Source organism: Gallinula chloropus, assembly GCF_964237585.1.
Source record: "Gallinula chloropus genome assembly, chromosome: 1".
In the NCBI taxonomy this organism is placed as follows: Eukaryota; Metazoa; Chordata; class Aves; order Gruiformes; family Rallidae; genus Gallinula; species Gallinula chloropus.
The window spans coordinates 104,780,214-104,796,949 of NC_140085.1; the positions used below are offsets into that span (position 1 = coordinate 104,780,214).

At 39.1% G+C, this 16,736-nt stretch overlaps 1 protein-coding gene across 1 annotated transcript in view; it reads left to right on the forward strand.

Moving 5' to 3' along the window:
- Positions 1 to 16,736, forward strand: part of ROBO1 (roundabout guidance receptor 1) — a gene marked incomplete at both ends in the record, with an annotated part of 524,504 nt that overhangs the window by 144,200 nt on the left and 363,568 nt on the right. Inside the window, one exon of the mRNA XM_084279118.1 lies at positions 10,388 to 10,471. Coding sequence (XP_084135244.1) covers positions 10,388 to 10,471 — 84 coding nt within the window. The remainder of the gene's footprint in view (positions 1 to 10,387; positions 10,472 to 16,736) is intronic.

Below are 16,736 nucleotides of genomic sequence, written 5' to 3' on the forward strand. Positions count from 1 at the left end.
TCGAAGCCAGGGCATCATCTTCCCTGCAGGAGTTTCTGTGCTGAATAGCAGTTGTCCTAGCCCGTAGGGATAGAGCATCTACTTCTGACTTTTATCCAGTTTGACATGTTAAAATTTGCTGAGGAACTCTCCTAGAGGCACTTGAGGGCCCCAACAATATGGAACCAATCATGCTAGCAACATATGATATGTATAATGTTGCTTCAGAAGTATTTTTTTATTTCCTGCCCAAAGCAGCTGCACCAACACGTTTAATGAAGTTAGTGCAAACAAACAATCATGGCTTGCTGAAGAAATTTCTGGGTTTTTTAAGCTGTCACTCTTACAGTGCTGTACTTGAGTTCAGAGATATTAAAGCTGTGACCTAATCAGTAATGATATACTTGGGAAAACTTTGGACAAGCAAATCTGACACAATGCATTGTTAGTCACCTGTGCTTCCATTTTCAATTCAATACTGTGACTGTAAATGAGTCCCTTACTATGAGAAGCCAAATTTCCTGAGCTCTAGCTCTATGGGTTTTGAGGTTTTGCTTTTCAAGGGTGGCATAATTGTTCTTTCTACTTGCTATTTAGTTCTTGGTATGTATCTACCAACACACAAACAGAAATTCCTGATAAGGTTATATCTTACTGGACAGTTTATATCAAAGGTCTGGTTGGTTTTTGAACATAGACTTGTAATTTGCTCCATCTTTGGCATCTCGATAGTCTTATCCATCAAAATGTTGATAGGGCAGCTTTTTTTTTTTTTTATTTACACTGGCATTGTTCTCATCACATTTGTATAGTTTAAAACATGTAACATTTTTCAATGTTCATACGTTATTGCTTTGGGCTCTCTGCTTCCAGTTACGGCTCTAATTATTTTGGGAGTTCCCATGGATCTATTGAAGGTCCTATTTTGTTTCAAAATTACTGCCTCTAGCTAGTAATTCCCGTGCTCAGTGTACACAATATTACAAACTGACAATATCTAGAGAAATCTGTAGATCCTTGTAAACCCAAGTACCCCTTGCTGTGTTGTATGATTTCTTATCTGGTATTAATTTTGCAGAGCTGAATTCTGACAAGATAGAAGAGTTATTGATTGTTCTCCTCGGCTATTTCATTTCACCGTAGTTCTATTTCGTCTGGAGTTTGAGTTCATAAACTTGGAGTAATTTTTGACCCTGTGCTTTCTTTTGAGGCCAACATTAATCACAATGAGAAATGAGATTCCCAGCTGGAAGATGCTAAAGAACCACTAGAAGCTACGAAATTAACTTACCACTATTTTATGAATCTTTCCCAGTTTAGACTGAGATTTAAGTTGATTGGGACATATGTGTATGTTTCATTACAAGCTAGATAGCAATTGCTAATTCTTTATTTGTGGCTCTTTCTCCCATTTCCCTGAAGTATTCACAGCTGTGCTAACAGAACCCTGCATACAGTCAATGGGAGCATTTTGCTGCCTTAACAAGAAAGGGCTTCAGCCTAATATCAAATTTTCCAGGCAAATGCTTACTTGCTCCATCATTTGTTTTCTTAAGGATATGATTTTGAGTGGTGAGTAGTCAGCTCAGGTAAACAAAGAAAGAAGGAACACCTGTTGTGTGGCTTCTCCTCTCTCCAAGGGACAAACTTAAAAACCTCCTTTGTAGAACGTGTTGCATTACACTGCACAAAAGCAGTACCTCTTAGGTACTCTTAGGAAGAGCTTTATAGAAAGAACCCCTGTGATCTAATAACAAAAGACAAAACCTTCCCTGAAGTACTTCTACTTAGTATGAATAAAAGAGAACATTCTTTGGATTGAAAAAAAAATAAATAAATAAAATAATTGTGTTGCAAGTGAGAATCATTTGATATCTGTGGGTAACTCACTGTCTCAGAAGGTTAATAGGAAAGGGAATTCTGGACAGACTTGATTTACTACTACTTTGCATGGATATGTATTTGTGACTTGATGATGCTTGTAGCTTGTTGTAAATTTATTTTTGTAAAGCCATACTGATTGACGTGGCATGTTTTTCCATTCCATGTCCTTTTACAAGTCAGTGTGAGTATCTGTTTACCTTGCAGTTCACCTTTTGATTAAATTTCAAAATCTTCCCTGTACATTACTTACTAAATTACTTTCCTGTTAGGCCACCAAGATTTCAATTGTAAACTATGACAGGGTTAACACCATGTTTTATTCAGTCCTTGAATAACCCCGTAGTATATAGCGTCATCCTGGTTTGGTTTGTGCAGAGAAAACAGTTTAAACAGAATGTGAGTGGGTTTATGTATGGAAAGAAGAGGACCTTCAGAACCTGTCCTGTCTGCTGGCTTCTCTGTCATTGGCAAAAGGCTGGGACTGTGGAAGGCAAAAGGGAAGGGAATGAATGTAAGAGCAACCACAGGGCATACTTCCTCTGAGAAATCTGTATGCTAAGGGTACCAGTAATAATGATATGGCAGAAGTTATTGTTGGGAGGTACAGAACATGTTGGCAACAGCAAAAGGGTTCAAAGCTCTGCATTTATAAAAGGAGGGAAGGGAAACTGAACCAGAACAGCTGGCAATTTTGTCAGGAATGTCTCTTAAAAAGAAAGGGCCTGGGATTTTTGAGGTACCAGAAAGACTTCCTTGCTTATAGAGCAGTTTTAATAGATTTACTTCATGTGCCAGTGTATTCCCTTGCTGGACAGTGTATTAGTGCAAGTATGTCTGTTCTTTAAATAAACAAGCATTACACACTTGATTTAATATTATTCTTCATGCTGAGCTCTGCAGAAAGACTAATACAATGTGAACGACACAATCATGTTGCAGATAGATCTTTGACAAGTCAGAAAATGACTTTCCATATGCAGAAAAGCAAAGGAACAAGAAAGGGCTTTATCAGCTCCAGAACTGTGTACATTGCCTTCCATGTTCATTTTTATGGCAGTTACAATTTTAAATTACGTGACTGCAAGACTGTTGGGGGTGGCATGTTGAATTAGTTCCTGTATTTTCGTTGTCTGTCTGTAATAGTCATTAATGAGGGAAATTCATCACCTTTCTTAAGTTCACCACTCAACAGAATATAATAAGGTGTAATTAAGCATTGCGGGTTTCTCACTGTCTTCCAGCTCTACGGTAAAGAGAAAATGAACCCAGTGCTTTACTACTATTTTGGGAACAGCTACTTGTGAAGCACTTAAACAACTTTAGACGGCTAAAGGCATAGAAGCAGCAGTTCCCCAGGTCAGTGCCTGGAGGACTGGGTGTAGTTTCAGGGAGTTGATTACAACAGTGAGGGGGTTATTGCAAGGAGAAGTCCAGTGGACTTGGAAACTCAAATGGGAAGCTTGCATAACCTGCTCTTCAACTGCAAATGGTGCTAGTTGCTATTATTTAGATGTCTTGATAGTAGTTCCCACAGTAATCAGAACTCTCTGGAGAAGCGTGTGAAGTTTCCTTGGAGGAAAACAATATAAGAGAGCCTCTAAGAGAGAGGAAATTTCCTAAAGTGAGGTCAAATTCAGAGTTTGCAGTAAAAATACAAAATCTTGACATGAAGAATCCCATGCCAAATATGTTTAATCTTATACACATGCCAGATTGGACATAGTGAAGATGACTGGTGAGCATATTTGAATAAGCCCTTTATTACTGTGTTTTCTGGAGAAAGTTTCCTTGTGCCTTAGAGAAGAAAGTTCTGTTATAAATCTGGTTGTCCCTCCTTAGCAAATGGCTTCTTGTCCTAATTAATCATAGTGCCTTACACAGACTAGTGATGGGCCTCTTATCTACCCCTGCAACTCAAGCAGCTGGGGCCACCACCTGTTAAGTCACTTTCAGCACCATTTAATTAGCTGGAATGACTGTTACCTTCGGGTTTATCTGGCAGGGAAAGAAACCGGAGCAGATGCCGAACAGGAGAGAGCTACAAGGGACAGCATAAGAAGTACAAGGATGACCTAGGAGAAGTCAAGGTGTGGGTGGAAGTGGAGAGAGGACAAAAGACACGTTTGGGGGCATCCAAGTCTTGCAGTGCATGTTTATGTGCTCTCTGCTAAATACCAAGTTTTGAGAATTAAAGTGATCGCGCTCAAAGGGCGCTGCGTAATTACATTCGTATGGTTTCCTGCGTGACTGATCCCACAATAAGACTTTGGAATTCAAAAGCAAGCGATGCAGATTTAAAACAAACCAAACCCAAACAAACAACAAACCCAACAAATCACAGTTACGCTACTCCATAAAACGCATTTTCTGTTTCTCTATCTGTGTTGAAGTTGCTAACACCTATGTTTGCTACCTACTTCCAAAATAAAAATAAGATGCAGAGAGGTTGTTTACTGGCAGCATAAGGATGCAAAGAGGTTGTTTACTGCTTTTGCATAACTTGAAGTCTTCATTTACTATTTACTGAGCTAAAGGCTGTTATTAAATGAATCATGAAAATGAAGGGGAGGAAAGATGTTTAAATAGCATCCACTACTGAATTTTTGTCAGGATTTCTGTCATATGCCCTGTTCTTTGAAGAAAATAACAAAAAAGATACTGAAACCATTGAATAAAAGCTGTATTCTTCCTTGCTTTAGAAAAATCTGTTCTGAAGGCTTTTTACACCACGAAGTATTCTGTTCTTATCAGAAAATTCTCTTGTGTGTAGTGAATAGCATTTCTGTACCTGTGCATAGTGCACATTTTATTTTTAGAACCACATACTAAGTTGCTGGAACATACTTGTACAGGCTATTAATAAAAGGCAGCCTTATGGACTTATTTGTAATTTACTCATGCCAGATCCTCAGATTAAACCCATTATGTGAAAACAATTGTTTGCTTTTTCCCCTTAGCTTAAACCTTTCTTAACTTTTAAGATGAGGCAGCTGAGCAGTGTAAACTTTTAATGAAGACTTCTTAATTACTTGTGGAGACTCTTGTTGGATGAAAATGGCCATAACTCCCAAAAGTTACCAGATTTAAGCACTTTATCTGGCTGAATGTGAAAGTATCTACAACATTGCTCTGTTAAGTCTTAATAATACAATGTTTCCTTTCTGCTAATATGAAACATTGGTAAATTTATTCTCCAGGTTAATCAGCCAGATGCTACAGAGATTTCTGATACTGACCTGTAAGTGCTTACAAAGCTGCAATAGTCTAAGGGTGTCCCAATTATTCCCAATTCTATACATAACTTGAAATTTTTCCTTTTTTGATCCAGATCTGAAGACTAGGTCTACATTCTGGAAAGCTTGTCTGTATCTTTGTAAATAAATATATAATGGTAGGTAGTACTTCCCTCACAGACGTATTAATTGAACAGTGGTACTTGCTTAGATATTATCCTTATTGCCTATACTCTAATAGCATAAAATGTTTTGTCATTATGAATAACAAAATTCAGAAAGAGAATTAAACAAAATATCCCTGAAGACATATTATAATGTATTTCTACTGTAATTTCAATGAAAACCTAGCATAAAACAAAATACTGAAAAAAGGGGTGCTAATTTATTTCCTCATTGTACGTTGTGGTTTGTTGCAGTCAGAGTTGGGGTTTTTTTGCCTGATATCTCTTCCTGAATTTCCTAGATCATTAGGAAAGAATCAATGGGAATTGATCCAATTTGTAGAACACAATTCTAATATTGATAGTAGTTTATATTCATTTGCTTCACCCTAATCTTTTATTAATGTTCATTTGCAAAATGCTGATCATGCTGTTTCCTCCCAGTTTTGTCCCCCCCCGCCAAGGTGATGATGAAATTTAGAGAAGCAGAACAAGAAAGAATGAAGTTACGTATTTTGGAATTTAATAGACAACAGCTACTATTTTGTAGTCAGATGTTTTTCAGTAGATGGCTTCAATTTCAAATAAAATATGACCTGTGTAGAAACTCAGATGCTTAAGATTCCTACAGTACTAAGAAGTTGTGTCTGTTTAAGTCTCTTCAATTTTTCTTTATGTCCTCCAGAGGACTGGCCAGGGCATCAATACTTACTCATTTGGGGACTTTTAAGGATGCATCATCAATAAAATGTGCCATAGAGACATATCTTCTTGGTACAAAAGAAGCAATAACCGATGGCATCACTTTCTATTACCATTGGGGAAAAAAAAACACCAGTGAATTTTCTGTGAATAGGAGAGACATGGTTGAAAGCATATTTAATATTTTTGAGTTTAGGATTGCACAAAGCACTTTGAATGTAAATGAAAATGAATGTGTCTGATCTGAGGTGTTGGGAAGCAAGACAATAAGTAACTAGTAAATATTTCATGTTTGAATTTAGTATTTTGAAGGGTTAAAGATATGAAAATTAAAGCATGAATAGTGTTTAGTAGCTCCTGCTGCAGTTCAATAAAATGCAGTAGTTTATGGATTTCAGTGGAAACTTCCTTGTAAAAGGCTCCTCACAGTTTCATAAATCTCTGGTGCTGTCTAACCACCAGTGGACCACCTGAACTTGTACGATTAAGACAGATCCTCTTGTTCTTATGAAGATTTCATCTGTTCTTGGGCTGTACTGACTAAACCTGAAACTGTTCCACCAAAAAATCTGGACCACTCAGTGCTGGTAAACTTAGTGCTCTCCTAGCAAGATATTTGTTGGGGTCTTTTTAATGCTGTAAAATACTTGTCCAATTTAATGAATAGTGACTATAGAAATGTCTGTGGAAAGAGAGAATGAGATATTTTTATCACCATGAGGGGGGTTTCCACTCTCAAATGTTCTTGTGAAAGAAAAGTTTAGTAACAGCTACTCTTGCTTGCTTTGTTTTATCTCATGGGTAGTCAGGGCTTCACTTTTCATCTTCCTCTTCCAAAATAAACCTGTTTGGGACTATAACAAAAAAAAAGGAGGGATTGGTGGGGGGGGGGGGGGGGGGGGGGGGCGGCAGTGAGAACAAGATTACGGACTCGTTTTACCTTCTTTCTGAAGCTTTGCATACTTACAGATAAAAATGTTTTTCTCTTTTATCAAATATTGGGCTCTGGTTTGTTGGGGGTTTTATTGGATGCTTTTGTTTTGTTTATTTCTCATTTTGGGGATTTTTTGACTTCATAAATCAATCAGTTACTGCTTAGGTATTTATTAAAGTACAATTTTTTTCACTGAAAATAAGATTTTCTGAGCATCTAGGATATCAGAGAGCTGTGTTTAAATTCCTCCTGTCGGATATAGAAATTCAACCAGGATGTTCAACCTTACTGGAAAATTGTTTTGAGGGACACCTCTCTTTGTAAGTTCAATGAAAACTCTACTACTTCGTATTAGTTGAAACTAGATGAGAGTCCTGTTGCAGAGCCATTGTGGTGTTTCTCTAGAGGGATGAGACACAGAGTTCAGCATCTCCTTTGACTCAGATTCAGCTGCAAATTTTTCCTACATCAAGTGAATTGTTCCAGGTTATATAATTCCCTTCATCTTTTTTTTTTTTTTTGGCACAGCGACTAGTTCAAAAAGTGCAATGAAGTAAAATCATTATGTTTAAATTATGTTTAGCAAAGACAAGTGGCTGATCAGTTGCCTGATCTTACAGCAAAGTAGTCATAAGAAATACACCGTATCTTATCATTCAGGCCCTTTAGCACCCATTCAACAGAACGCCTTCACATCAGCCTCATGGTAAAATACGCTGTTTAAGTCAATAGTACTTATTTCTCTTAAGTTTTAGCAGAGGGTCTCAGGCAAAGGCAAAGCTGGATCGTGTGACAGAGCTGAAATTAGATTTGGCTTAGTGCAGGGTGGCGCAGCCTGAAACATCTGACTTGGGTGCAGAGTTATCATTCAGTGAAATGGGTAGAATTCACCCGCAGCAAGAACTGAACTTCAGCAGTTCTCGGAATTTCCACCCAGACGCTGCAATTTAACATTAGTTGAATATCATGTTCTTCATGAGCAGGTCAAAAAGTAGAATTTCTCAAAGGCTCTGTACTTTTTGGTGGTAAATAATAAGTGCCTTGTCACTAGCAGATATGATGCAGATACAGATAGTGTCAAAAAAAAGCCTGCTCCCCATGTTTCCATCAGGGAAGGATCAAAGCCAAGATTTTTCATGTCTAAATGTGTGCAAGTAGCCGTAGCATAGTTTCTGAAGCTGCTTCTCTCCTCTCCTTTTGGGTGTATTAAATGGACAAAGTTTCTGAAATAGAAACTGCTCCTATTTAAACTGCTGGGTGAGCCTTGCTAAAGGCCATTAGCACCATTTTGTTTTGTGAGCTGTTACCAGGAGGGTGGGAATTCCCCTTTGTTGGGAATGCCATATCTGCGGGAGTATCTCCCATAAAAATGGTGATCGATTCATTAGGCAATTCTATCTTACACATGATGCCAAGCGCTACGCTGATGGGTAGAGCACTCCAGTAGCTTTCAGTGCATCCCCCTCCTTCTTCATCATTTTGAGTAGCGTGTGGTTAAATCTCCTAGAAGGCAATCAATCTTTCAAAATGATGACCAGTGGGTTCACTGCATGAAATCTCAGGCTGAGCTTTCTGTGGCTGCTTGTGAGGATTTACACTAAAAAAAGTAGGCGTGGTCCCTCTTAATTTAATAAAAAGTCATATCCTTCTGTTCTCTACTGCTGTAATTTAAAACTCTGACCCAATCAACACTTGAATGCAAATAAGTGAGCAATCTGGAGAAGCAGAATGTTGATCCAGTCACTCTACGGCCATTTACAGAGCAGATTTAAAAGATGTACGTGACATTGGCCATTAGTGAGCTAGCAGAGATGAATGGACCAATAAACGAGCATATTTCACTTTTTTCATCTGCCAAGATGAAACACCATCTTGGTGTTTGGGTTTTTTTGTTGTTTTGTCTTTTATATTCTTAATTTGCACAACAGTGTTTTGAAAGGCATGCTGTCAATTATTTAATTGGCTTTTTTTAAGAAGTATTCTTTCTAGTAAGTCCCCCTAAGTAGGTTTGTCTAAGGGTTTTTATTTTCTTTTCATTTTTCTTTTGTAATTCATTAAAGAGGTGTTCATTTATAAGGATGTGGTCTCTATACGATTGCTTAAAAAACAAATGGAAAATATGAACGTTTGGCATCACATTTTAAAAATTAGATTGATTGAGCTAATAAAATCAAGCATACAAAAAAGAAAAGAAAATCACATGTGTTTTATTGTAGTTTAATTTTATAGATATTTATTTTAGGTGCTTTGTGAAACTTATGGATGATTCTTAGCAGCACATGCATTTTGTTGAAAAGGAGCAGTCACTTTCAGTCATTACAGAAGTCCAGAATGAGTGTGTGTGTGAGAGTGCAAAATATATCTTCCCTATTCAGGGTCTTTACAATAATTAATAAATTATCTGACACCTGTCAACAGGAAAAAGAAATAAGCAGCCTATTGTTGTGGTAGTGGACGTTCTTGTAAAGAGATTTGCTTCTTGCAGGTTTTTTAAAACAAAATGTGAATGTTCCTTTTTAGATGTTATCTGTTGTATGGTGCACTATCAAAAGTAAATTTAAAATGGGATTTAAGTTTTATATTAAGCTGTATAGAGGAGAATAAAAAGCTCTAATGATATTGACAACAAATTCCATTGGGTTGTGCAGTTTTGTTTCCAGAGCCACTGGGATTTTTATTTTATTTTTTGCTTTGAATTATTTAGTTCATGATTATGAGTTATCGTGACAGTGCTTTGTGGTGTTTGATCAGCAATTTATCTTGGGTTTTTAAAACATGTATTCATGTATGTGTTTAGCTGACCAGCTGCCTTCCCTTTTTTTTCTTTTTTCTTTTTTTTTTTCCTTTTGTGTGACACTAAAATTAAATGTTTCCCTGAAAGCATCTTTCAACTCAGAAAATTCGTCTTAGTTCTTTTGGTGTTAAACTGTTGCCTTTTCATAGAGGGGCTCTAACCTTTTCCCCTGCCCCATCTTCCAGAAGAGGTAGAGCACCCCCCCTGTGCTTGGCAAGACACAGTCCGTCCCACCCCCCCTCCGCCTCCTCCCCACAAAGAGGTGAAGTCCCCTGAGTCTGTAATTGCCAGGAGATGAAGCGATGATGGGGAGTGATCACAGTCAATAGCTTTGATTAACAATAAGGTGGGAAATTAGCAATGCTAGCATTCAGCTCCCCTGCCTTCCCCGTCTCCATATGCTCACCACAGCCTGTGCTGGCAGGGTGGCCACTGCTCCTGGCGAGCTGCAAATACAGGCTTGGGGTGGGCAGAGCGGGACGTCAGGCAGTGTTTTGGGGACCCTGGGCAATGTTGCTGGCTGCCTTTTGCTGGGCACCACCAGGCAGGCGGGGGAAGGGGGAAGCGTGCCGCGTGCTGGCACTGTGGATCTTGCTGTCATGTGTGGATTTAATTGTGTCTGGACGTGTTGTGATCGAAATGGCAACTACTGTTACTCCTGTGACCCCATCAGCAGCTCTGGTGTTGTTTCCGACAGACTCCGACGACCTAGAGAAGGGAAACGACAGCGGGACACCACTCCCCACCTCTGATAACGGCGACAATTCGCTGGGCTACACAGGTAGAGTGCATCTTTCCACAATATTCCTGACTGCCTACTTCTGACACTTTCCACCTACATCTGCCATTACCACCTGTACACGGGGGTTGACTCATCTTTGCGAACTGGCTCCCTTTCACCATCACGCTACAAGTTCCACATCCTTAGTACCATCAGGAAATATGATCGTGCCTTTTAACTAACCAAGATGACTGTGTTTGTGTGTGTGTGTGTTACAGTACATTTCAGTTTTTTAAATGTTTAAAGTCCTTTCCTGTTGTTGAAACAATGCACCCATTATTTCCCTTCTAACTGTGTATATTAGTGCATGAGGCAATATATCATCTCAGAGCAATGTTTTTGAAGACCTAAGATGCGGGGATTTTTCCAAGTGCTTTATTTTAGTTTGTTTTCTTTTGCTTTGTTTTTGTTATAAACAAATTAAAATATATTGCAGCAGGAAAAAAAAAAACAAAACAACAAGAAGTGAAGCTAAAATGTGATTGGAGAATCTGTTTCATTGGCTTCTGCTTTGAATAAACTAGAGAAATGTGTCTCTAGGCCAAATAAGAAAAGCCCCAGATAAGCAGCACCATGCAGCGTGTTCCAGTAGGGATGTCCGAGGAGGGACACAGTCCCACAACACCTCTGCACACTGAAACAACACCCAGCTCCAGGAGTCACACTGCTGACCGCAGCTTGGGCTCAGCTTACAGGGTCCCTGGGCCTCTGGTTTTCATGGCGGTCCAGAATGGTGACAGGCTCTAGGTCTGCGTAACTTTTAGGTTGTGGAAGTTACTATTCATTCATTCTTCTGGTGGTAGCAACTGTTGGAAAGGGAAAGAAGGGAATGAAGGAGAGAGAATGAGTTGGATGTTTAACTCGAAGATACTCTTTAAATACTTTACTGGTGGGTTACTAGTGCTATTACTGCTCACATGGTTTAAAACTGCATCTAGTCAAGATATTAACACACGTTCCAGGGTCAGACATTCATAATTAAGACAATCCTACAGGGTACAAGAAGGAGATAAAGAAATATGAGAGAAGTAGTAATTTCTTGTCCATTGATAAAACTTCAGGTCTGTTTTACACCACTTACGTTGATTACGGCTTTCATCATCTACCCCTTGCAATCAACCCTGCATGTGGTTTGAAACCTTGACACATAATTTTATTCCAGTTTATTTTTTTCCTGAAAAGGTAAAAAATGCCTAGCAATACAATTCTTTCCTCAGATAATAGATGTTTTCACCCTGGTGCACGTGGATTATTTAAATTTTTCTGCCTTCTGAACATTCTTCTTCTTATTTTTCTAAATTCTCCCCCCCCCCCCATTTTGAGTTCAGGACATCTATGGTCCCCGATTCATAGGGCTGGGAACTATGATCCTTGGGTCCTGTAGTTAAGCAGCTACTAATTTATTTCAGACCATAAGTCAGACTCAGTTATCTATCAAGTGGCTTAGTTTTACCTAGAGAGGAGCGATCGGTTCCTCTCCAGCCCCCTCACACTTCCCTGGCCAGGGGTAGGTGCCCAGCAGGCAGCTTCTGCTCCTGCCATCTTCATGTCTGCCCATGGAGGTGTGAGATGGGGCCCTGTGTGCAACCTACACAAGTGCCCTTAGCCACAAGAGTAGTGGGGGTAAGATTCTTGGGGAAGACACCATCACCTTTGCCTACAGGCATGTTTTGGAGAGGAGCTGGAGGCTTGGTGGGGACATCCCATGGTGAACATGCCGGATAGGTGATGACAGGCAGAGGGTGTCAGGGCTGCAGGGGGTGCTGCTCCACAGCGAAGACATTTCCCCCACCCACCTCGCAGGGCAGTATTTCTGTTGTATAAGTTATATGTTTAAGACAGTAGCTGCCCTCTGAGCATGGGGTCGTGGGAAAACTTCCTAAGCACCTTCTGTGTCCATCCATCCTTGATGACCCTTCACCTATACCAAGGTGCACATGTACATCTAGGCACCATGTCAGAGGATGGGCTTCTGTAGGGTGTTGGGGTTGTTTAACCAGCCTCTCAGAGATTAATGGGGTCATTTGGAAGGACTTACAAAATCAAACCCTGGTCTAGTAGTTCCCCAGAGGCTCCAGATCTTAACTCTAGGCTCTTTTTTAATAGGCGTTTTCCAAGCTAACATAAAAGTCAGGATCAAGGTGGAAGGAAACACAAGCTGAACAAAATTGAAAACCAAGAGGATGGCTGGGTTTTCTTAATTACATTTTTTGTGCCTCTATTTGAATGAGCACTGAATGAGGGAAAGAAGTTTTTTCATGTTTAAAGATTTAATGATCTGGTATTTTTCTTCCACTATGTAATAGTAATCAGTAGCCCTATGTGTATACTTGGTTTATATAGAAAAGCCCTGAGGTATTTATTTAAATTAGTTCAACAGGTTTCTATAGTAATCAGTAAGGATTTTTGAAAATAACATTAACAATAATAAAATCTTATAGGTGAAATTACTTTTATTTTTCCCTCCTAATTCATGGGTCCATTTATGTGGGCCTAATATGCAGTTTGTAGATATTATGGAAGTATTCTTAGATGATTTTTTGTTGTCTCTTACCTATAGAATTCCATTCTCCAAAGGAAAAGTTTTTACATAAAATTCTCTGACTCATTCCTAAAATCACCCAGATGAAGTCCAGAATGTCTGGACCCATGGGCAAAAAACCCAGCAGTTTATTTTTTAATCCTGCATTTGTCTCCAGGTGGTGGCTGAATAGACAGAACCCAAACAAGGAAACAACTTGCTGTTATATAGTAGGGTTGGAAATTTTTACTCATACTAAGAGCAGTGATACATCTGTAGTGCACATCTTCCAGTTCCGTATCAATTTAGCTGTGGGGTAAATCAGCAAAGCATTTGCTAGTATGGGTAGTTTCAAGGTTAAGATTATAACTTTTTCCTATGTATTTTTCTTTCCTTATGTATTGTTCAGTATGATTATATCCAGCTGTTTCATACTGTCCTGGAGTGGAGGTACATGACTCCCAGAGAGTGTTTCAGTGTGTTTTCCTAAAATCCACTTAAAAGTGGGAGGCTTTTTGCTATCCCTTTAGGTTCTGATATCTCCACAGTGGATGTGAGCACTTGCCTTAAGAAGTAACCTCATACCAAAATTAAAACACATTGGTTTCAGGGGGGAGAGAGGAGGTTGAGTTATTTCCGATAAAGATTGAAGTTGTTGATAAATTTCAAGACCATTATTATTGGAAAACGGTGAGCTTTTATTTAAATTTTAATGATTCTTAGTATGTTACAGGACCAAACTCTTGATTTTTTTTTTAATCTCCCTAATCAGTAGAGCAAGGTGGTATCCAATAAATTGTTACACTTTTTATAGGTCATTGGGTTTTTGTTTTCAAAATAACTATTATTAATTATTAACTGCAGACCTAAATGGAGAAGCTGCACACACATCAATATTAAAGATCATCACTTTTGTAAACTATTTGTAATACAATTAAATAAGGTCTTAATAAATAACAAATTGAGAAATGAAGGTCAGTCACAGGATTGTTCCATATGCATGGCGCTGGTGTTAGACCAAGGGAGCTTATAGGAAGGTTTTCTCTTGCATATTTGGGATGAGAGAAATGCTTAGAATACTACTACTACTAATAATAATAATTTTAAAAAAATCTGAAAGCTGATGTGACTACTTATGTAGCATAATAAAGATGGTAGGCAGATCTGGATTCAGATTGCAAATGATTTAGGTTAAAATAAAACCCCAGAAGTTTTAACAGTAGCTCAGTCAGTTTAAAGAAATGAGCCAGGCAGATTACCTTGTCTGCATCTTCACAAAAGACCAACTCTACTCTGTCAAGGCCAGATTGGAAAATAATTGCATAGTTAGGACATATAGTAGTAAAAATCCAAATTGCTATTTTAACGATGTGCATAAAGAACAGTCGAGATCACAGTGACATTCAATAGGATAAAAGCATATGATTCAGATACATTTTGTTGTACTTAATTTATACTAAGGAAGACATCCAAAGTAGTTTTCTGAAATGCTCTGTAACTACAGTTGTTGCTCTTTCTACTGACTTTAAGGGAACTTTAGGTGACTAGCAGTCATGTAGATACCTACAAACAATTGCAAGTAATCCCACCTCTCCATCAGTTTGGATCTAGGTTCTGTGAAAGGACAACCAGGTGATAGGAGTGTGCACCACAGAATATAATGATTTTTTTTTCTCATCACCAAAAGAAGGCAGGGCAATGGAAGATGCAAGTAGGAATTCAGTTGTTTTCATGTTTAGGCTGCAGAGATGTCAAACAAAGACTAATGTTTTGACAGAGTGGAAAGAAACCCTTAAGTTTACCCATTGTTATTTTTTTTCAGTGAAGTCCTGAAGATAAGTACAGGGACAAACAGAAAAGGAAGGGATGCTAGGAAACAGATCTTGGAGAGTTCCTACTGTGTATCAGAGGAGAATATGGAAAATCATCCAAATAAAGATATTGCAAGAACTTAGGTAATAGAGAATTTGGGAAAAGGGCTCACAGAAGGAAGGGCTTTAAATAACATCAGGACTTCCTAGGCAAGAGCTTGTGTTTTGTGGTCAAATGGAGCAGATGATGTGCTGAACGATGTCCCCTAGTGCCTGAGGAGCTTTGGGAGACACAGCCCCACAGCAGGGAGTGAGGAAATCTGAAGCAAAGCATAGGATAAAACTATCTTAACTAAAGCTCTACTAAGCATACTTTTCTGTTTAATATTTAACCGTAAAGGCAGATTTTTCGAGAAAAGAGTAAAGTAATTCCACATCAGATTTCACATCTGGTTTGCCAGTCTGATTAGTAATGTCACCGTTCACTCTTAGCCCACAGCCTTCTTTTTTCCTCCCCAAAATAGTGCAAGGGCAGTAAGCACCAAGTATGAGTCTCAGTTATTTTCCACATAATCAACGGCTGCAGAGTAATCTCTAAGATTGCATTGTGCTGTGCTGTTGAAGTGTGTGCGTGCATTATATTCCAGGAAGTAGCACATTTCCTGTTAAATCAACTGTGACATAAATATCGGGGATCATTTAACAGATCACAGAGTATCATTTGTGTTGGAGACCAGAATGATGGCTTGTTAAATTAACACTATACCGTCAAATGTTTGCAGACAGGGATCACCACTCCTCATTAAGCAGATTCACGGCTTTCTAAAGGAATCTTTCCAAACAAACTTTTTTATCCACAGTATTCTCAAAAGGCTCTTCCAGTATGCGGAGGAATCCTGTGGTTCCCACTTGTGACCCAGAATTAGCCTTTGATTTTTTTCTCCCATGATTTTAATCATGAAAACATTGTCTTGCTCTTCTTTTGTATGACAAGAGATACCATGCCTTTTTCCCTCATTATATTTGTTTTTTACTACTCTGTTATGTGATCGGGAGAATTGTTTGTAGTAGATAATTTTTCGTCCCATGTCACATAAGACAGATTGCCCTCGGTGAGCATTTCAAGAAAGTAAGGGAAAATTGCTCTTCATTACACAGTCATTTCTGAGATGTCTATTCTTCTATTCCAGTGCATTTCCATAGGTTATTGTGGTGGGTTGACCCTGGCTGGAGGCCAGGTGCCCACCAAAGCTGCTCTATCACTGCCCTCCTCAACTGGACAGGGTAGAAAATATAATGGGTGGAGATAAGGACAGGAAGAGACAACCCACTCGTCATCATGGGCACAACAGACTCAACTCAGGCAAATGTATACCAATCAATTCTGAATTGCATAATAAGAAATAAAGCCAAATCTTAAAATACTTTCCCCCACCCATCCCTTCTTTGCGGGTTTAACTTCACGCCCAATTTCTCTCCTTCCTTCCCCACCCCTTACCCTTGCCAACAGCACAGCGAGAAAGGGAATGGGGGTTGCATTCAGTTCATCTCACGTAGTCTCTGCCACTCCTTCCTCCTCATGGGGGAAGGATCCTCACACTCTTCCCCTGCTCCAGTATGGGGTCCTTCCCACATGAGGTAGTCCTCCACCAACTTTTTCACTGACCTTGCTGTCTACAGAGTTGTTTCTCTGATGTATTCTTAGGTCTCTCTGGCTGCAATGCCCCTTAGTGTTTTTTCTTTTCCCCTTTTTAACTACTTTATCCCAGAGGTGCTGTGGCTGATGAGCTCAGACTTGGCTAGCAGTGGGCCCATCTTGGAGCTTGCTGGCATTGGCTCTTTTGGACATGGAAGAAGCTTCTAGCAGCTTCTGACAGAAGCCACCCCTGTAGCCCTCTGCTACCAAAACATTGCCACACAAACCAAATACAGT